This window comes from Monodon monoceros, unplaced genomic scaffold (genome assembly GCF_005190385.1).
Source record: "Monodon monoceros isolate NGI ecotype Baffin Bay Population unplaced genomic scaffold, NGI_Narwhal_1 Super_Scaffold_3, whole genome shotgun sequence".
Classification (NCBI taxonomy): Eukaryota; Metazoa; Chordata; class Mammalia; order Artiodactyla; family Monodontidae; genus Monodon; species Monodon monoceros.
The window spans coordinates 9,827,552-9,850,946 of record NW_021703780.1 but is presented as its reverse complement, the minus strand read 5'-3'; the positions used below and the strand labels follow the sequence as shown (position 1 = coordinate 9,850,946).

General features: G+C 40.8%; 1 protein-coding gene across 5 annotated transcripts in view; it reads right to left on the bottom strand.

Moving 5' to 3' along the window:
* The window catches only part of HIVEP1 (human immunodeficiency virus type I enhancer binding protein 1), a 144,109-nt gene that overhangs the window by 86,900 nt on the left and 33,814 nt on the right, over positions 1–23,395 (bottom strand). The window contains exons 1-2 of one of the 5 annotated variants that reach the window (XM_029242168.1): positions 16,962–16,970; positions 16,631–16,755 (exon numbers count right to left, since the gene is read on the bottom strand). The exons of the other annotated variants lie outside the window; for them this stretch is intronic. Of the exons in view, the coding sequence (XP_029098001.1) occupies positions 16,631–16,755; positions 16,962–16,969 (133 nt within the window). The 5' untranslated portion in view covers position 16,970. Of the gene's footprint in view, positions 1–16,630; positions 16,756–16,961; positions 16,971–23,395 lie in introns of those variants that run through there. 5 annotated transcript variants of the gene reach the window in all.

Here is a 23,395-nt window from a genome sequence, read left to right as displayed (position 1 = left end):
TCTCTCTCCTCTGGCCCCTTTGTCCTCCCTTGGGCTACAGACTTCACAACCGACAGGCCTCAGTTCTGGCTCAAAAATGAATTTCCATTTTACCGTGGTAGAAATCCCTGACAGACACACTCAGATTACACACAATTTCAACAACCTAATTTCGTGGGGGAAAAAAAGGTTTTATCATCACTGCTGAGGAAACGGGCATGACAATCTTGCAATATTAACATTTAAGTTGCAACTACAAGTCAGCGATTTTACTCACTATTATTAACAAAATTTCATTAAATTACGCTTATGATGATCTTACTCAAATAGCACCATTAAACAGCCTGTTGAAGTTATCTGCTGTGGAAAGAGAGGAATTCCCATCAGGCTTCCCTCAATGCTGCGCCACAGAAAGGGCCTGGAATGCCCTGCTCTTACTGCTTGTTAAATGTGGGGTATATACTGGAGCCACCATAGGGACGCCCTGCTTTAAGGAATCTGGAAACTTCACAATTATGACTCAAAAGCAAGATAATCATTTGCTGTCCAAAGAATTGACTGCGTTACAAGCGGCTGCACTTGGAGGAGAAATCTCTAGGGCCAGGACAGAAACCTAGGTAGGGACGGCAGGGGCACGCACCGAGGCATGCCACAGTCAAGCGTGAGAGCTCTCACCTCTCTCAAGAGCACATCTGCTCGGTAAAGCACGGCAAAGCATTCAGGTTTTAAATATGCAGTCATTTGGCAGTCACAGACGGTAAGACTCATGGTTTCCAATATTCATGAAGGTCTAGGACATTCAGTAATTTCTAACTTTGCCGAGAAACACATGCGAGTCCCGTGCACAGCGAAGCAGGCACACAGGGTTCACTGGGCCGGTGAGTCAGCCTGCAGACTGCCCTGCGTCCACTCCTCAAACCACCCTTTGTCGTTACGGGTGCAGTATTCCAGCAAACCCTGAGCCCTCTGATTCTCCCTTTAAAAACCTCTCTAAACTGTCCACTGTCACCAGTGGGTCCAAGCCTGCGCCTCTCACTGAGACCTCGGCCACAGCCTCCGCTCAGGCCTGCGCGCCTTTCGTGCCCCTCCCTGCTGGACTCCACACGCAGCCACACCTGCCACAGATGCCAGTCTGCTCCCTCACTTTATTCTCAGTTACAGCATCTTAGCCTTGTCTATTAGCACACTCTGTAATTACATTACGTTTACTTATTTGATTAATGTCTACATAGCTCTAGCAGTGGTTTTCAGCCAGGGATGTTTTTGCCCCTCAAAGGGTATCTGACAATGTCTGGAGACTTTTTAGGTTGTCACAGTTGAGGGGGAGGGATTGGCACCTAGTGGGCAGAGGCCAGGGATGCTGCTACACATCCTACGACACACAGGACAGTCTCCCTCAGCGAAGAGTTATCCAGCCCAAACCATCATCAGTGCCGAGGCTGAGAAACCCTGCTTTAAAATGATACATGCTCGTATGCGTACCCGAGAAAGGTTCAACATTACTTTAATCATATTCTCTACTCCTCTTTTATCCTAGTAATTATTTCCAGATGAAGTAATAAAACATAATTTGGATTACTATCTTATATTTTAATGTGATGAATGATAATACATTATAACAGTAGCTACTACCACGGGGGTAGGGGGAAGCAGGCCTCACACCTGCACTAGAAGTAAAGTACTCACATGTATTCTGTCGTTAAGTATCTAGGGAAAACACCGAGGCACGGAGAGGTGCAACTTCTGCTATCAATCACTTGGCTAAGGTGTGGAAAGCTGGGATTCCATCCCAGGATACCTGGATGGAAAGCTTTTCACACTGCCAGGCTACAGTTTTAACATGCAACAAACAGTGTGGTGGTTAAAAACTTTCACGGGTTCAAATCCTGGACCACCCCCTTCGTATCTCCGTGACATCGAATTACCCTCTAGACGTCAGCTCCCTCATCTATAAAATGGGTAAAAACAAAACAAAACAAAACCGCCTGCCTCGCAAAGGTGTGCGAGATTCAGAAAAGTCAACAGGCGCACATGTTCAGTACTTAGCTTGTAGTTAACATTCATTAAAAATTACCTATTATTAACTAACGCATATGCAAATATTGTACACCTCGTCGCCCTCTGGCTTCCATGAGTACTCGAGAAAACTAATTTTGGTTTCCTGTTGAATAGATGTACCTGAGAATTAATTTAAAAATTAAGAAAAATAAAGACTATGTCAACTCCATCAACATCTGTACCTAATAACTTATTAACTTTTATTATGCCTTTAAATATTATATTTAAAAAGTAAGGAAATCTATCCTTAACATATAATATTCCAAACACAAAAGAAGTAGGTTTTAGTAAACAAAATAAGGTTAACACTTAAGAAATAGTTTATATATATATATATAATCTCTACATTTAGTGAACAATTTCTGAAATACCTTAATTTGCATTTGATACTTTCCAAGTAAATTCAGTAATAAAGCTGTACATCTTACAAATCTTTACAGTAGTACTATGTACCTTTATGTATGACACTATGTCTAGATTTTTACATAAATAACACTATCTTTATTAAAAAAAAAAAAGACTTGGTTTGGCATTTCCTTCATGGATTTAATTAGGCAATTGGTTATCCTTCTTAAGATAAGTTGCAATATGCATTAAGCAATCAATGACTATCACAGCCGTACAATGTATATTCACGCAAACCATTTCTGACTCAACTACTATAAAACAATCATTCAGATTTCATCGGAAAACTGGGATGTCAAATCAGTTTCTTTATATTTGGTAAATTTAACGTATTATATGATTTCCTCAAGAGAAACATATTTTTATTTAGAAATATTCTAAATAGCAGCTCAGAGTTTAAGCTAAAATTACCAATCACATTTGTTTTTAAACAAAGGCGTTATCCACAATGATAGCCACGAGAAATCAAAAGACTAATATAATCATCATATTCAATTTATCACTGATGTCAAGAAAACAAGCCAGTAAGACCCCACAAAATGATCATACTACAAACTCGTTAACAAGAATTTTCTATTTGACATAAAACTATTCCCAATAAAATCTATTAACAGCAATGACAAAATTCCTGAAATTCATCTCTTAAGATACAAGCATATTTATCTATAAAACACACAACTGATTTTCTTCTACCTGTTACACAGAAAAATTATAACTTTCATTGTTCCATTTTTCTCATATTATCTAGCTACACGGCTCTATAACATCCGTTCACTAATGATTCCAGGTTAGTAACACATTCATTTCTGGTTACAGTCTCACCTACCATGTTAGATCTTTCTGAGTGTATTATTCCCATCAGCATTTATTTGACTTGCTGTTATGTCATTTCTTCTTATAACAAGGGCATACATTTGGTTTAATATGTTTACACTCTTTCCATCAAATCTTTGAGTGTAAGGAATCATGAAGGGTGGGAATACATACAACATTACAATCCTTTCACTTCACATAGAGAATCCACAGGCACTTCCACAAACGTGTCTGTCACCCCCAGGGGTCTCTGCACCGTCACGTTACCAGCCATGACAGGTCAGCCAGCCCCCGTGATCTGTGCCGCTGGCACACCTGAGCTCCCTGCCCTGCGCGTCACATTCTGCAGCAGCAGCGTGGAGACAGAGCTGCTCGCACAGGCTGTGGTCCTGGGAGTCCTCCCCCACTACCTCTCCATGGCAACGCAGCTACAGAAAAGCCAGTCCACCTCTTACGCAAATGAAAAGAGGCCACAAATGTCAGCAGTCACAACATTCACCTCTTCCCTTCCTGCTTAATTTCCTTCTTAAAGTAACAGCAGTGCATTCTTCTTATTTTTTATTTCAGAACACCTTCCACCGTTCAATGGATGGGAAAGCAATTTAGGATAATCAGAGTTAAAAATCCATCTGTATGACCACTTACATAACGCAACTGAGAATCCAAAGACGGTTATGATTTGCTGAGGTTCATTTACCGAGGCAGTACCTCAGCGAGTGCCCTTTTGTATCTGGGCATCCCAGTATTTGAGATAAGCATCCTTTAAGATACGAACTATCCTGTAATTTGGCTTTCTTAGAGAGAGACACAGAGAAAGAGAGAAAGAGAGAGGGAGACCAACCATTATGATTACCAGGAAACACTCAGCACTCAATATGCATTGTTTCTTCTGCGAGTTCATATTTATTTAGAAAAATTAAGGTTTGTTTTTACCTTTTGACCAAATAGTCAATTATCTATTAGTCATGCTACAGAAGGGAAAAGCTGAACAGATTATCCTTCGATTGCTATCAGGTTTAGCTTATATTGTAATCCAACAGTTTCCTTTCCTAAATATATTTTAAAGAAAAAAATATATAATGGCTAGTTTACACTTCATATGGCTACAGAGATTGGAGAACAGAAGTAATTCTTGTCCATAAGACCATGACTAACAGCAACTGATAAATTTTAAAATACCTTATTTTAAAATACATGTTTTAATCCATAGAATGCAACAAAATATCAAATCCTGTAAACTGTCATCCAACATGTGATTATTTATTAATAAGAATTCCAACTGAACTTGCATGGAGCAAGCTCCCATTGGTGGCTGATGAAGTATAAAATGTGCTTGCTTTAATATCCTCTAAAAGATGTATTTTCCAAGGAAAAACAATACAACAGAATAATCAGTAAAAAAATTTTAAATACACCCAGGTATGTGGAAACACTTTTACTGTCTCATGAAAAAGGCAGTTTTAAAACTTTTTTTCTTTTTAAACATGAGGCATTTTCACGAAGGACCACTCTGGGGTGGTCAGTGCTGTCCTTCAACTAGACCGGCCCAGGGTTCTGGAAGATTCCCAAAGGTGAAGCTCTCAGAAAGAGCTATCAGTCCACAGCAGAAGTGGAGTCAAGAGGTCCTGGGCAAAGCATGAAGGTTGAAAACAGCACGTCAAATCAGTTGAACCACAGGCAGGTAGGCATTTAGCCTTTCTGAAGTTCAAGTGTAAAAGAGGGATCACAGAGAAGGATGTGGCTGCAGAAGTAGGCAAGATCAGGAAGGATGAAACGCCACAGGAAGGGTCTGAGCCTTGATCCTGAGGTATATATAGGTCAGAGTACAGGATTTTAGAGAACACGTGACATGATCAGATTAAAAACTACTCAAATGATCACTCCAATTGCTTCTGGTTCTAAATGTTTAGTGGGAATTCCTCCCCCATCAAAAAAAAAAAAAAAAAGTGTGAGATAAGAACATAGGAATACCTATGCATCTCAGTGAAACAGCTGTTAAGTGCACAGAGCAAGCTACTTTAAACAGAGGTGCTAAGTGTTCTTTTTCGAAGCCTAACAGGTCAACCCAGGGTGAACCAGATCATGAGACGTGTGTCAAGAGACCAGGAATCCAGACTCAGCAGCGCCATCACTACAGCACTCCGGAGCTGTATGAGCCTGGGCTGTCTGCCCAACTGCGGGAGTGGCACCCACAAAACCTGGGAAATCCACCTCTATCCCCAAGTAAGCTCTTGATTCAGGTTATCTGTCTCTCAGGCTAGACTTTACAGGCAAGAGCCGTATTTTATTCATTTTTATAAACTTAACATCTAGCAAAATATTTGCTCCATCAGAAATGTCCCAAAATATTTTGAAAAAGTACTCTCCAGGTTCCTTTCAGCTATTAAGAGCAATGATCCTAGAATTTTATTTGAGAAGCAACTTCAAAAGAGCCAGCCAACTTGCAAGTGGGCCTGAAATGTAATTTACATCACCAATTGCTTTCTTTCACCTTCTTTTGACTATCTGTATTTCACTAAACACAGGACTGGGAGAACGCTAGTTTCAAAAAACTATAATTGTCAGAATTACTTGTAAGCACTTTATAAATGCAGTAAACGAAAATTTTACACAACGTTTTCCAAATCACCAGCAATACTGACAACTAGCACATGCTCCCAGATCAAAACCCCCTACGTTACAGCAGCATTTTGGTTTTAAATAATCTTCTTTCTACAATCCACGCATTTGGCTTATAGATTCTGTAAAAAGGGGAAAGGAATATACCCAGACATCGCAGAGATACGGAGGCATTTTTAAAAACAGACAATAGCTGTGAGAATACATCTGATCCTCTGCATTCCTTCCTTCCCACACTAAAAAGACATGACGATCCAACATTCGGGCTTCAGGGAGTTATTAACTCAAAACCTAATATTCTTCACATTTTACAATTACTATGTAATGACTATTGATTGTTAGGAGGGATTCTGAAGAAATACCAACACCCCTCCCATCCTCCAAAAATAAATTTCATATTCACAATTCTAATCTGTTTAGAAAATATAACTGAGATAACCTCTTAAAATCCCTTTTATGTCTGAGATTGTAGGATGTGCAGGTTAACTTTAAGACCATCTAATAGACAACAGACTCATAAGCAAAACTACCAGGATGAGGAGGGCAAGGGTGAGCATAAGACCTGCTTTTAAGTTCCTAGATTACTGATTCCCAACCACTTCGAGTGTGAGGACCTCTTTTAAACAAAAAATTCTGTAGTTCTCCCAGTGATCGTAGTTACACTTTTACTATCTGGTTGATGTTGGAATCTTATCAATGATAAAAATATACAAAAGCGGGGCTTCCCTGGTGGGCTGCCTGCCGATGCAGGGGACACGGGTTCGTGCCCCGGTCCGGGAGGATCCCACATGCCGCGAAGCGGCTGGGCCCGTGAGCCTTGGCCGCTGAGCCTGCGCATCCGGAGCCTGTGCTCCGCAACGGGAGAGGCCACAACAGTGAGAGGCCCGCGTACCGCCAAAAAAAAAAAAAACAAAAGCAGCTCTTAAATGGATCTGTATTTCACTAGTCACAACAGCATCTATATTCACTGATCTAATTAAAATAAAGTAGAACCAAAATACATTAAATGATCAAAAGATCATCACACCAAGTTGGATTTATCTCAATAACGTAAGGTTAGCTTGATATCAGAAAAGTCTATCCCTACAATTCACTACACAGAAATAGTAAGGAAAAATATCACCATAGAAGTCAAAACAGTGCTAAAATTGCATATCAATTCCTACCAAAAGGCCCAGAAAGTTATGATTAGAAGATAATTTCTGAAACTTCATAAATAATATGCACAAGAAGCTAACTGCGACCGCTGTATTTATCTGCAGACTATCGGAAGCATTCCCATCTAAGTCAGAATTTTATCAGTGATACTACTTACTACTTTGACTAGAGGTCCTGGACAATTCAATAAAATAGGAAAAGAAATTTTAAAGAGGCGTGAAAATTGTAAAGGAAGAAACAAAATCGTTTCTTTGCAGGGATGTGATAATCTAATGAGAAAAACCAAGAAAAGCAACTGAATTGTAAGAAAGAGTAAGAATTCAGTAAAGCGGCCATATACAAAGTCAACTCACAAAAACAGACAGTTTCAATGTACTTTCAAATGTACCACAAGCAAAACCAAAAATAGTACATATAGAGAGAGATAAGGCAAATGTGGCAAGATGTTAACAGATGAGCATTTGAGTGAAGGAAACACGGGGATTTAAATTTTATTACTTTTAAGAATATCACACTCCTGCCGTGCAAGGTTCCGTACAAGATGGGAAGTTTAGGGCTTCCCTGGTGGCGCAGTGGTTGGGAGTCCGCCTGCCGATGCAGGGGACACGGGTTCGTGCCCCGGTCCGGGAGGATCCCACACGCCGCGGAGCGGCTGGGCCCGTGAGCCATGGCCGCTGCGCCTGCGCGTCCGGAGCCTGTGCTCCGCAACGGGAGAGGCCACAGCAGTGCCAGGCCCGCGTAACGCAAAAAAATAAAAAATAAAAAAAAATCTTCCAACGTTGCCCAGTTACCCTACTGGCAGTTTATTTATCCTGTTGTGCCTCCAGATAAATCTGAGGGCATTAAGCTTACTTTCTGCTCTGTATTCTTCGCTCTGCCTCTTTATTAACTAACCACTCTAGGTCTCAGCTTTTCTTCCGATTTTTGCACAAGATGGAGGTTAAATCTAATCTGGATCCCTAGAACCTCCCACAGCCTTTCTAATCCAATACATGACTTCTGTTAACTAAATTGCTGAGCAATCAAATGTATAATAAAAGAAGCAAATGTTAAGTCATTCTTTCCATGAGTATTCTGCGAGGCACAGTTCCCCTAAATGATGTACTGAGACCTCCACGTCTCACTGCATTACCTTTATAAACAGCACTGGTTTAATCGGATCCTCGTCTTGGGTCCGTGTTTATCTAGGTCATTTTGCTCATGTTATGTTTAACTTACTTTGTAAGCAGGTGAACGCTTTTTAATCATGATGACGAAATCTCAAACTTCAAAACCACAATGCTGGCTGAAAGAATTCAACTTATACCCTGAAATTTGCTAACTCAAGAGAATATTCCAGCTCAGAAGTCAAATACTCAACCAGAAGGATTAATGATTTCTTCTCCCCCAGGCTGGGTATTTGGTGAGAGGAAAACACATAAATAAAGTGTCTGCATTGTATCCCCTGGTTTGTGGCAGCTCCTCAAATCAAGCACAGAGGTTTTCTATTTTAAACAGAAGCCACAAAAGATAATAAAATTAATAAGAATAATTTTAATCGAAGAATCCTCTTTTCTTTCCAGTTCAGATTCCTCAAGTGTATGTTCTAATAGCCCACTGTGACTTTTGGTTTGTAACATTTATTACAACTGTAATTCTATAATAATTTAGGTAATTATTTCATACTATACTTTCCCACCAGGCAATAAGCTCTACAAGAACAGCAACCTTGTCCATCTAGTTCTGCATCGTAGTCTGACTACTTGGCATGAAGACACTCGATCTGTATTTCATGAAAGAGTGGATGAAAGTACAATAGATCAAACTGAAACTAATAAAGATAAGTTTCTAAAATAGGTATTTAAAATACAAAGTATTGTTCTTAAAATTATTGCAGGATAAATACAGAAATGGAATATTACAGTCCTGAATCAGCTTCTCAAATGCTCAGGCTTTTTAATGAACAAGAAGCAAGACATGTTTGATCAAATAATATGCTACGTCATTAAACCATGTTAATTAGAAAAGTGAAAAAAGAGGTTCCACGATAATGATTAGATTAAATGGAAATACACCAACCACAGAACAGCAAGAGAATGTTAATTATGGCAAAGTAATATGATGCAATATCATGTTACCATTTGAAACAATGTCTAAAAGGAATACTGATGACGTTGAGAAATACTAGCGACAGATACCATTAAAGGGGAGCATATGATCCTAACTGTGGTTTAAAATTGACACATATATAATTATATGTTCATATGCATATGTGTGTAAATGTGCATGTATATAGTCTAGATACATGTATACATATACACATAGGAAATATATCAGATGGTTAGTAGTTATTTCTGGATGATACAATCATGAGTGACTACAAGTTTTGTATGTGGATCTTTCATTTTCAGCAATAAACATATCAACAAATAATATTTTTTGCTAACTCTACCTACAGAGGGAGAAAGAAAGATGGACTAGGTTCTGTTCTTCCTATCTTCATTTCCACAGCATAAACATTGGTATCAATCTAATTATTTACAGAGTCACCAGTCAAATGTGTGAACCGAATATATAATACTCTAAAATACCGCACACCGGCATCACAACTGACTAAAGGAGCATCAGATTAAAGTTAACGGAATACAGAGCAGACACTTTATACTTGCTGCTGAGAGCTAAGAGCTCTAAGAGTTTGAAAGCTATTAGCTTTCAAGTATAGTAGTCTCTTCTTGCAATGCAGAAAGAAAGATAACCCATTTTTTCTGATTTTAACAAGATGTAGCTCTTATTTCTAATGGGGAATGATGAAAAAGTACACTCTCCTTCTGTTACCCTACTTGTGAGATTCTTCACTGAAAAAAAAAAAAAAAACCTTAAATATGGAATCAGCACTATGCATCCACATATTCGTCGTAATAGTATTTATTTTGGAAAAGAACAGGAAGCCACCACATAACAGAGCTGTGTGTCTTTATCTCTTATGCTCTTATGTCATCTCTTGTTTTGTTTGGGGTTTGGGAAAACTGGGAAAGGAAAACTGGTGTTTTATTTTCTCTCCAAACATATCCTGGCTGAAGCAGTACATAACCCTCGCACTCATCCCCCTACTGCCAACACACTAGTTTCAGTTAAGCCCTTACCTAGAGCTGTAATAGTCTGAGAACTCCCTACAGGGAATTCGAACATCTCCCCAGGGTCTGAGAACATTTCTATTGGCCTCTTGCCCCAAGACTTCAGCATCTATTTACGTTTTCTGTTATATCCAAGCATTTGGGTGAGTTTATAATTAAGAACGTTTTCCTATGATAAATCTTTTTTTTTCCAGAGCTTATAACACATTTCTATGCTATTTCTCTTATTTTTACCCTTGGTAAACTTTATCTTCTAACTTGACCAGGAGAAACCCTCACTCTCTTCTTTTAAACAAACCATAAATTGATATCAGGAGATCTCAATGTTTAAAGAGCAGAAAATAAAATCTGACTAGACCTGCCATAGAAAATTCCAATCCACAAACAAAAAGACCTAGCACATTAGAAAGTATCTGTAATAATTTTGTATCTCATCGCAGGCAAATCAGTATTCTAAAACGCCATATACTTGAGACACATATCCATTTAGATTTTCCCCAAAATGGGTATGTGAATAAAAGCAGCTGCACAGAAAGTCTTGTGATCTAGGGAAAAATTATAGCTGTGAAGTATAATAGGCACATGGCCTAATTACAGGAACTATACAGCTTTTCCAATAATGAAAATCAAATTACTTTAAAAACTAGATTATTTTAAATATTATTTTAAAAATGAGAATCCCCACCTCTCACTCCAAGAAACTACTGTTTGAGTATTTGTTCCAAGTCTTCATGTAACATTTCCTAACCATTTTGCATGGTTTTCAACAACTGTTACGTCAACGAAACTTCTACCTAACAAGCAGTTACCTAATCTTAATCTGGTGAAATGAGATCCTTGGGTCTCATTTTAGGACAAGAAAGGAAAGTTGAGGCAACAGTGTGCTGTGGGAATAGTAAGGGTTTTGTTTGCAGACAAACTGAGGCTCCATCCTGGCTCTGCCACCCACTGGCTGTGTGACACCAGGCAAGCAACTCTACTCCCAGCCCCACACCTCAGCTTTTCCATCAAAAAACCAAACCAAAACCAAAACCCCAAAATTAAAGCATACCATCTGCCTCACAAGATGGTTTTAATTCCTGAACGAGATAAGTGATGTAACATACCAGCCACCGAGGGGAAGGGCAATATCCGTCAGTCAGCTCTTCCTCCCTTCCTCTCAAATGCACATTTTATAAACTGTCAAATAACTTCACAGGCGTAAGGGTCAGACAATATTGAAACTATCTGATGTACCACAGGCAGTATATTTAGAACATTAATTTTTTAAAATGATGTTTCAGGAAGTTAAAAAGTATTCATAGGGCTTCCGTGGTGGCGCAGTGGTTGAGAGTCCGCCTGCCGATGCAGGGGACACGGGTTCGTGCCCTGGTCTGGGATGATCCCACATGCCGCGGAGCGGCTGGGCCCGTGAGCCATGGCCGCTGAGACTGCGCGTCTGGAAGCCTGTGCTCCGCAACGTGTGAGGCCACAACAGTGAGAGGCCCGCATACCGCAAAAAAAAACAAGTATTCATAAAAATCCACAAATATTACATCACGCTACACAAAGCTACCCCTTTAAGCATGTATCTGTCCACTTTGGGTGCTCCTGGTCAGACACATTTCATTACTCAGACCAGTGCCCTCACTAGGCAAGACAAAATCTAAAGGAAAAGAATAAACAAACACATTCATAATCTCAATGGATACGCCGTGGTTTTGTTACCATCAGAAGACAGTGCTTTGTTCTAAGAGGGAAGTTTATAGCAATACAATCCTACCACAAGAAACAAGAAAAATCTCAAATAAACAACCTAACCTTATACCTAAAAGCAATTAGAGAAAGGAGAACAAAAAAAACTAAGGTTAGCAGAAGAAAAGAAATCATAAATATCAGATCAGAAATAAATGAAAAAGAAACAAAGGAAACGATAGCAAAGATCAATAAAACTAAAAGCTGGTTCTTTGAGAAGATAAACAAAATTGATAAACCATTAGCCAGACTCAACAGGAAAAAAAGGGAGAAGACTCAAATCAACAGAATTAGAAATGAAAAAGGAGAAGTAACAACTGACACTACAGAAATACAAAGGATCATGAGAGATTACTACAAGCAACTCTATGCCAATAAAATGGACAACCTGGAAGAAATGGACAAATTCTTAGTAAAGCACAACCTTCCAAGACTGAATCAGGAAGAAATGGAAAACATAAACAGACCAATCACAAGCACTGAAATTGAAACTGTGATTTAAAATCTTCCAACAGGGCTTCCCTGGTGGCACAGTGGTTGAGAGTCCGCCTGCCAATGCAGGGGACACGGGTTTGTGCTCCGGTCCGGGAAGATCCCACGTGCCGCGGAGTTGCTGGGCCCGTGAGCCATGGCCGCTGAGCCTGCGCTTCCGGAGCCTGTGCTCCGTAACAGGAGAGGCCACAACAGTGAGAGGCCCACGTACCGCAAAAAAAAAAAAAAAAATCTTCCAACAAACAAAAGGCCAGGACCAGATGGCTTCACAGGCGAATTCTATCAAACATTTAGAGAAGAGCTAACACTTATACTTCTCAAACTCTTCCAAAATATAGCAGAGGGAGGAACACTCTCAAACTTACTCTATGAGGCCACCATCACCCTGATACCAAAACCACACAAAGATGTCACAAAAAAAGAAAATTACAGGCCAATATCACTGATGAACATAGATGCAAAAATCCTCAACAAAATACTAGCAAACAGAATCCAGCAGCACATTAAAAGGATCATACACCATGATCAACTGGGGTTTATTCCAGGAATGCAAGGATTCTTCAATATACGCAAATCAATCAACGTGATACACCATATTAACAAACTGAAGGAGAAAAACCATATGATCATCTCAATAGATGCAGAAAAAGCTTTTGACAAAATTCAACACCCATTTATGATAAAAACCCTGCAGAAAGTAGGCATAGAGGGAACTTTCCTCAACATGATAAAGGCCATATATGACAAACCCACAGCCAACATCATCCTCAATGGTGAAAAACTGAAAGCATTTCCACTAAGATCAGGAACAAGACAAGGTTGCCCACTCTCACCACTCTTATTCAACACAGTTTCGGAAGTTTTAGCCACAGCAATCAGAGAAGAAAAGGAAATAAAAGGAATCCAAATCGGAAAAGAAGAAGTAAAGCTGTCACTGTTTGCAGATGACATGATACTATACATAGAGAATCCTAAAGATGCTGAAAACTACTAGAGCTAATCAATGAATTTGGTAAAGTAGCAGGATGCAAAATTAATGCACAGAAATCTCTTGCATTTGTATATACTAATGATGAAAAATCTGAAAGAGAAATTAAGGAAATACTCCCATTTACCACTGCAACAAAAAAGTGTAAGATACCTAGGAATAAACCTACCTAAGGAGGCAAAAGACCTGTATGTAGAAAACTATAAGACACTGATGAAAGAAATTAAAGATGATACAAACAGATGGAGAGATATACCTTGTTCTTGGATTGGAAGAATCAACATTGTGAAAATGACTATACTACCCAAAGCAATATACCAATTCAATGTAATCCCTATCAAACTACCAGTGGCATTTTTCACAGAACTAGAACAAAAAAGTTCACAATTTGTATGGAAACACAAAAGACCCCAAATAGCCAAAACAATCTGGAGAAAGAAAAACAGAGCTGGAGGAATCAGACTCCCTTACTTTGGACAAAGCTACAGTAATCAAGACAGTATGGTACTGGCACAAATACTGAAATATAGATCAATGGAACAGGATAGAAAGCCCAGAGATAAAACCATACACATATGGTCACCTTATCTTTGATAAAGGAGGCAAGAATATACAATGGAGAAAAGACAGCCTCTTCAATAAGTGGTGCTGGGAAAACTGGACAGCTAAATGTAAAAGAATGAAATTAGAACACTTCCTAACACCATACACAAAAATAAACTCAAAATGGATTAAAGACCTAAATGTAAAGCCAGACACTATCAAACTCTCAGAGGAAAACAGGCAGAACACTCTATGACATAAATCACAGCAAGATCCTTTCTGACCCACCTCCTAGAGAAATGGAAATAAAAACAAAAATAAACAAATGGGACCTAATTAAACTTAACAGCTTTTGCACAGCAAAGGAAACCAAAAACAAGATGAAAAGACAGCCCTCAGAATGGGAGAAAATATTTGCAAATGAAGCAGCTGACAAAGGATTATCTCCAAAATATACAAGCAGCTCATGCAGCTCAATATCAAAAAAACAACCAACCCAATCCAAAAATGGGCAGAAGAGCTAAATAGACATTTCTCCAAAGAAGATGTGCAGATTGCCAACAAACACATGAAAGGATGCTCAACGTCACTAATCATTAGAGAAATGCAAATCAAAACTGCAATGAGGTATCACCTCACACCGGTCAGAATGGCCATCATCAAAAGGTCTACAGACAATAAATGCTGGAGAGGGCGTGGAGAAAGGGAACCCTCTTGCACTGCTGGTGGGAATGTAAACTGATACAGCCACTGTGGAGAACAGTACGGAGGTTCCTTATGAAATACCAATTTACGAGAGTTAAATTTTGTTGCCTTTGTAGAAATTTTTTTCTGAATCCTAGTACTCTATTAGAGCCCCAGATGCCCACTCCATTCTCTGCCTTTGCTGTCCTTTACTTAAAATGTGGTTTAGTTTGTATCAGGTTCAAGTTCTTGATTATTTTTCTATTGTAAGTAGTATGATTAAATAATCAGGAGTCAGAATTCTCTTAAGTGGGTTTATGATCAGTACTACTTTATTAAGAATTACCTTTCATTTTCTGTTTACATTGTTCTTTCTGTTGTATAGGTAACATTTAATAGATTGTTATCCATGATTTCGTTTTAAAATATTTTATTTATTTTAATTGATATGATGCCTATAAATCATATAAACATTTGAAAAGGTAACAAATATAAACTGTTAACGTAAATAGTTGGTGTTCACTTGCTTTTATGGCTTATTATCTGAAAGCAGTTGATAGATTTTACATCTTTGATATAAAGCACTGCCATATTTGTATTTTAAAAGAAATTTAGACCTATTATGTATAGCTCAGATTGATGACATTTTTCTTAGTTTGTCTTTGTATGTTTTATTTAGATTTTGCTTTTCTGAGCTGTCTTTTTAACTTCTAGCAAATCTTTTTAGTCATCTTTTATATACTTTTACCTCCATATGAAATAAATAAATGTTGTCCTTGTTAAAAACAAAAAAAGAAGACAGTGCTTTACTCAAGCACGCTGCACTCCTGGCAGGTAGAGTTTCCAAAGGTGCCCTAACCCCAGAGGCTGCTTCCCAAGCGAGGAACAGCTGTGCGTCCCCCAGGGTGGGCTGGCTGAGCACACACGCTCCGCTCACCGGCAAGTCCCCCCACGCGGTATCTGAACTCATTTGGAAAGCAGAGAGGACAGTTCCTCCTATAACTCATCTGGGCAAGTTTATAAAAAAGGCCAATTTTCAGAAAGCCACAGAGGTTCTCTCCCGAGGCTGCCGAAGTGTAATTATGGGCAAGGATAGTGACGGAAAGAGAAGGGAACCACAGGAAAGAAAGAGCCACTCGGGAAGGGTTAGGAAGGCTAAAAACGGACAACAACAAATAAAGGCTTCGGTCCCTCTGATGAGGTGACTTCAAAAATACGGACTCATGCACTCCTCCCCCACATCCTCCCTTCCCGCAGGAAAAACAGACAGACAGACAGACAGAACCAAAAATGGTTATAGTCTGCGTGTTAACATGTAAAGTGTAACTAGGCTCGTTTCCTCTCCTTTGGAAATACAAAGCATGGGTCAGCGTACACACGTATATACCTACATTTTTTATATTTTACCTATAAATTATATAATATACAAACAGTAAAGACAAAAATGGAAGAACAAACCAGAATATTTTTGAATGGCTACTTACTGCAGGGGGAGGACACAGATGAGAGCTGAACTTCTTTGACAGTAGTAGCTTGTTTTCTAGATTACACTTGGGAACCACGTAAATGTTTTATGTAATTACAAAAGAAAATTTTAAAATAAAACCATCCCTAAAATTCAAAGACAAAATGCGACGAATGAATTTCAGGATGTACCGAGTTGTGGCATAACCATACACAGAGGAACAAGCGATATCAAGAGACAATACTTCGACGACATACCCCTAGTGATAGGTACCCTAAGGAAAAAGGAAAATGCAAAACCATGTTGATGGTGGTGTTGGGGTTATTATTCTGAAACTATCCTGGGTACATCGTGGGATAAAGCAAGTGTGTAATTCTACCATTCCAGGAGTCACTGAGAATCAGGTTTCTCCTTGTGAGAGAAAGGAGATATAGACCCAAGATCAAAGAGGAAAAATAAAAACCCTACAGTCATGATTTTTGTCTTAAACTATATACGTGTAACTTGTGTGTGTACACACACACAGAGTCTGCCGAAGAGGCCTGGGAACAACGGCCAGCCCAGCAGCGATGAACACACCCGGCACCCAGCCTGTGGCTCCCAGAGACTCCGTCTTCCACCGCATCTGGGGGTCATCAGCAGAGCGTTTCAGCTGCTGGAGCCCAAGAATAGGAGCACAGCGGACGGCAAAGGATGAGCAGAGACTGGAAAAACCAAAGGAACATAGTCTGTCGGATGAAGCACGTAGCCCTGCCCGGCCAGAGGGTGTGAGGTGAGCGCACTGCAGTGAGGCTGGTGGAAGGGAAGAACGTGGGTCAGCCTGAGCGCCGGGACAAGCAGCTCAACCCAAAGGGAAGACGGGAGGGAGGGAGGGAGGGAGGGAGGCAATCCAGATTCAACGAATACTCACCCACCCATTGTGCCGGCTCCTTTGAGGAACTGCAGTATTCAATCCACATCTGTGGCAGGCAGGACCCTTCCCCTTCACAGATGAGGATGCTAAGGCGTATCTATCACTCGGACAGTAAGTGGGGAAAACGAGGATCCAAGCCTGAAGATTCCTGAAGACAGGGCTGCTCCCCCTGGGCTGGTGGACCAGGTGCCCTGCGTTCAGGGCAGATAATGGGGTCACTGTTCGCACAGGTTAGAGGCGAGAGGCCCAGGCCAGCTGATGGGACAGGAGGCTTCAGGTTTCTCAGGAGCTGCAAGGCCACAGACACTGAGGGTGTCCTGACTTACACCCTACACCAGGGAGCTCACTACACCCAGCGACACCCCATCATGAGCATCCTCCCAGCGAATGCCTGAGTTTACACCCTCATTTTAATGTCACAAACCAGGTCATCAAATTTCAGTTTTCTCATTATAACAGTTACATGTTAAAAAGGAAGCAAAATTTCACAAAAGAAATGTTCCCTCATTACATAATAAAAATTGTTGAAATCCCAAATAGGGCATGCTAGAAAAAGGAAGTTTATTCAATAGAACTACTCAAACTTGCCGGGAAAGTATATATTTCTTAGTTAGATAACAACAAATTTAATTTGTTTTTACATAACCCTGAGTCATCTGTAAATCATACTTCCATCTTTTTTTTTTTTTTCCCTACATATAAGCGGTATTTCTTACCCGAGGGAGCAGACAGAAAACTATCTTCTTTAGCTACTTGTGTTGATTTTTTTTAACAGAGAACTGGGTGAAGTTTATACATCAAAAAGCACTTCCTAGGTTTTTAACAGTCTATAGTCAGTGAAAGAGAAGCAATTCAGGCAGAGCAACCGACATGATGGTCTGTGAAAAGCCTTACACAGGCTCCTCCAAAGGCAGAAAATGAGCACGGTCACCCCACAGCTGCCTGAGGACCTCAGATACCACTGGCTCCTCTACCCCAGGGTGATGACCCGCCCACCATGGGAATCTGGGGGGGGTGGGGCACAAAGAGAGCCTCTGCTCTCGGTGAGGGGCGTGCACCAAAATCGCCTTTCACCTTAAAGACAAATGGATTCTGCCATAGTAAGTGTCATGAATCCCCAACATCCATATACTGAAAAGATTCCTACATTTTAGCATCGGTTTCAAGGGCGCTCCTATTATTTGCTAATCTAACCCCATGATGAATGCTATGGTTATAAATGGTTTTGAGAGAATCACCCGCCCCGAGCCACACACACCTTGTTTTGTATTCACACCTCTGCCACCCTCCTTTGGACAACCAGGAGGTTGGTTATTTGTTCGAATCCAGAATCTTATTCACAATGGATAGCTATTTTAACATCCTTTTACTGACATTCTTGTTAAAATGCAGTAAGCAGCCAGTAGGCATCACATAAACACTTCAAGGCTTGATTCTGGTTTGAACTGAGCAGACAGAGTAGTGCTGAGAAAATAATACAAAAATGCTCCCAAAGCAGGGAACTATACTCAGTATTTTGCAACAAACTGTAAGAAAAAAGAATCTAAAAAAGAATATAAATATATGTATGTGTGTATATATATATAACTGTACCTTGCCGTACACCTGAAACTAACACAGCATTCCCAGTGCCTGGGAAGAAAGCGTCACAAAGCAACTCCGGGCGCCAGTTCCTCAAAGACTGAGGACATTTTTATTTAAATAATATTAGAAAGGAGAAAAATCTGTTTTTAACTTCTAGAGTTCTTCAACTCAACCGGAAAGATATTTTGAAAAATAAGCGTTCTGTTTTGGACCCTGCATATTGACTTTTCAGATAGAGAGGGTATCCAGATTCCATTAACAACAGATTCAGATGCATGTTTTGAAACATGCTGTGAATCACAAGTAACATCTTGACGACTAAGAAAAAAACAGTAGGAATTTTGGGAGGGATGGTGGACATCTCCGGTTGGAAGTAGGCCAAGAGCTGTTTGTAGAGAGAGGAAGTATTGGGACTATAAGCCACCTCTTCCAAGTACTAAATGCTCATTTAATGTCTGGGTGACAAAGTTCAGAAAAGTATGATCATAATTCTTTATTAAAGCAAATTTTCATACCCTTATGGAAAGAAGTGGAAAAATGTGGACTCTTGGGCCTCTGTAATGTGCTCTTTTCAGGAATAGTGTTGAGGTGCCTTCCACGGCTAGTCACACGCTCTGCACTGCCCACCTGCCCTCACCAGTGGACCCCGAGGTGCCCAAAATTCGTGACTTTTAAGGGAAACAAATAACTGCCCCGAATGGGGGTGCCTGCTTAACAGAGAGCCTGGGAAAGGCTTAATACATCCGTGGGCCCAACAGCTGGTAAGAAAAGGAGGTCCCAGGTGTATCATGACTCCTAAACGGGAATGTGAAGGGTTAGCCGGGCTCAGAGATAAACTCAGAGGGTCCCTGCCATACCCCCAACTACATGAACTGCTCAATTACTCAAGTGCAATGAACCCAAGATGGGGTCTGAAACTCTTTCCCGGCTGGCTCACTGAGACAACTCCGAGTTTCCCTCGGCTGCAGGCGGAGAGAGCAGCAAGTTAAAATGTCACCTCCTCGGTGCATCCACAGGAGTGAGGCGGCCCGCGTGGAAGGACCCACAGCTCCATGAATTTAGGGGTGGAACCAGAAGGAAACACGCCCTCAGACACCGCCCCCAAGCAGAGTGAGGGAAGGGCAGCCTGGGCAACAGCGATCAGCGACGTGCCAGATGGAGAAAAGAGGTCTGGGGGAGACGCCCTCGTCTCTAACAACCCCGCCCGCCCGGCGTCTGAGTGACCTGGGACAGGTTACCGCCACTGCCCAGGGCTGTGAGGAGCCTGCTTCCTCAGCACAGCGCCCGCACAGGGCGGGCAGCAACACGACCCAGCTCCTTCACTCTCCAGGGATGCCTCCCCAAACCCCGCTGCACCCACTGGCCAACTGTGCAGCTCCCTGATTCCTTTGACAATGATCTTGGCAAAGTGCCTCCAGCTGTTTAAAGCTGCACTGACTCTTGGCATCCTGGTACATCACTGGATGAGGGGTATACTGTACACCAGTACGTCCCCAAACTTAAATCTTATAAGACATACACATATCGCATAGGCATTCAGAGTTATGTCACTACTGTGTCATTTATATATTATTGCAGAAAGTATCTGAATAGCATTTTATGCACTTACAAGTGCGGCAGCAGTAAGATGAGGGACAAGGCCTTGGGTAGGACGGACCAGAACTCTACCTCCTGTCTCTGCTCTGCCACTCAGGCCCTCTGGGGCCTGTGGCTTCTTCCTCCTAAGCGCCTCAGTTTTCCTCCTTCTCAAACGGTGACAAGCAAGTATGAACTTGCTACAAAAATTTTTTGTAGGATAGAATGAGGTAATAAGATTAGGACAGGTCTAGAAATACAGTAAGAACTCAATAAATGTTGGCCACCATCCCTAACAACATACACAAAATATTATTACCATATGGTTAATTTTTAAACTACTACTCAAGTTTAGAATATCTACGTGTTTGAAAGTACATTTTTAAAAATTTAACACAACCCGAAAGTCTATAAAATCTACAGAAGTAGTTCAGATACTCAGGGCAACCAAGGAAAAATTTTTCTAGTTTCTATATGGCTACAATTATTTCTAAAAATCTCCTAGTGAATCCCGGGTAGTTTAAATTACTATATGTATTTCAACTCTTGGGTCAATGTTTCACAAAAGATACTTAACATTCTTTTGAAAAATCACATTCATTTATAAAAGGAAACATCAAATATTAAGAATACAATTAACTGCCGATTTCCAATTGGTAGAATTTAAAAGACAACTATAAAGCAGGGCTTCCCAATTTCTGCAAATGCTACAATCAAATTTTTACTAGGGATGTTTGCACCACTACAGGTGCTATAGAAAGCATTTAATAGGCATGCACTGTAAAAATCATAATGCATCTTTCATTGTTGTTTGAGAGGTGATAAAAAGGTGTTTACACCTTTTTATGTAAGGTGTAAAAGGTGCTATGAACACACCCTCTGAGGCTCAGGTGGGTCAATCTCCACTGACCACGGGACACACTCCCTTACCAAACCTTAACTCAACTTGAATTTACTGAAGAAATTAAGGGGCTAGTCCCAGTCCCTGCCTGCTGCACAACCCCAGGGGGCACCATCCCCACGGACTTCTGGAGTTGACAGCACAGTATCCCTGGGCCACCTTTCCACTCTGACAGCACCTTGAAAAATGCGCCCAATTCATGACACGTTAAAGGAAGTATACAAACCAAATAAATCTCCCTTAACATGTCAAATCGATTCAAACATGCTCCACCTTCCTTCCAGATTAATCGAACCTGCCAGGAACCAATTCTAACGTGGAGCAAACCTGCTCCTCCCTCTACCAGGCAATTCATGGGACCCTCCCAGGACCAGGGACCAAGCTGCTGGTCTGAGACGGATGACGAATTTACTTGGATCCACACACACATATTCACACAATCTAACTTCTGACCAATGGTAGGTATAAAAATGCTCAGGGGACGATCAGGGTTAGGAACAGAGACGAGTGTGCCGAGAGCCACACAATGTCTCATCACCCTGGTGACCTCCCTAGTCTAGTTCCTGACAGCTCTCCTAAATAGCCACAAAAGCCCTAGAACCAGAAAATAAACGCTCCATAGACGCTGACAGGTAAGCATCAGAGCGGAGGCTCCACAAGGACAGCAGAGGAGGGATGTGTCCAGTCTGCTTGGAGGAAGGAGGGGGGTGTGGACAGGGCAACTGAAACTCCACTGTCTGGAGTCAGAGATGGGTGGTCTGAGAGGGCGCTAGTGGGGCTGGGGGGCTCAAGCTTCAGGAGGTACACTTCAGTGACCCCACTGAGGCCCTAATTAAAATGCCACAGTTCAACAGAAAATCTTTTTGTTTAGAAATTCAAATATAGAGTCCCTCCCATCAGGGAACACAAACCTCTTAGATAGCCTCAGCCACCAGAGGGCAGACAGCAGAAACAAGAAGAACTACAATCCTGCAGCCTGTGGAACAAAAACCACATTCACAGAGAGACAGACAAGATGAAAAGGCAGAGGGCTAAGTACCAGATGAAGGAAGAAGATAAAACCCAAGAAAAATAACGAAATGAAGTGGAGATAGGAAACCTTCCAGAAAAAGAATTCAGAATAATGATAATGAAGATGATCCAGGACCTCAGAAAAAGGATGGAGGCAAAGATCGAGAAGATGCAAGAGATGTTTAACAAAGACCTAGACGAATTAAAGAACAAACAGAGATGAAAAATACAATAACTGAAATGAAAACTACACTAGAAGGAATCAATAGCAGAATAACTGAGGCAGAAGAATGGATAAGTGAACTGGAAGACAAAATGGTGGAATTCACTGCTGCAGAACAGAATAAAGAAAAAAGAATGAAAAGAAATGAAGACAGCCTAAGAGACCTCTGGGACAACATTAAACGCAACAACATTCGCATTATAGGGGTCCCAGAAGGAGAAGAGAGAGAGAAAGGATGAGAGAAAATATTTGAAAAGATTATATTTGAAAACTTCCCTAACATGGGAAAGGAAATAGCCACCCAAGTCCAGGAAGCGCAGCAAGTCCCATACAGGATAAACCCAAGGAGAAACACGCCGAGACACACAGTAATCAAATTGGCAAAGATTAAAGACAAATAAAAATTATTGAAAGCACCAAGGGAAAAACGACAAATAACATACAAGGGGGGGCTTCACTGGTGGTGCAGTGGTTGAGAATCTGCGTACCAATGCAGGGGACACGGGTTCGAGCCCTGGTCTGGGAAGATCCCACATGCCGCGGAGCAACTAGACCCATGAGCCACAACTACTGAGCCTGAGCATCTGGAGCCTGTGCTCCGCAACAAGAGAGGCCACGACAGTGAGAGGCCCACGCACCGCGATGAAGAGTGTCCCCCACTTGCTGCAACTAGAGAAGGCCCTCGCACAGAAACGAAGACTCAACACAGCCAAAAATAAATAAATAAATAAATAAAAGCCGAGCTGATGTCCTTCTTTAAAAAAAAAAAAAAAAAAAAAAAAAAACATACAAAGGGATTCCCATAAGGTTAACAGCTGATTTCTCAGCAGAAACTCCAAAAGCCAGAAGGTAGCGGCATGATATAATTAAAGTGATGAAAGGGAAGAACCTACAAACAAGATTACTCTACCTGGCAAGGATCACATTCAGATTCGATGGAGAAATCAAAAGCTTTACAGACAAGCAAAAGATAAGAGAATTCAGCACCACCAAACCGGCTCTACAACAAATGCTAAAGGAACTTCTCTAAGTGGGAAACACAAGGGAAAAAAGGGACCTCCAAAAACAATTAAGAAAATGGTCACAGGAACATACATATCAATAATTACCTTAAACATGAATGGATTAAATGCTCCA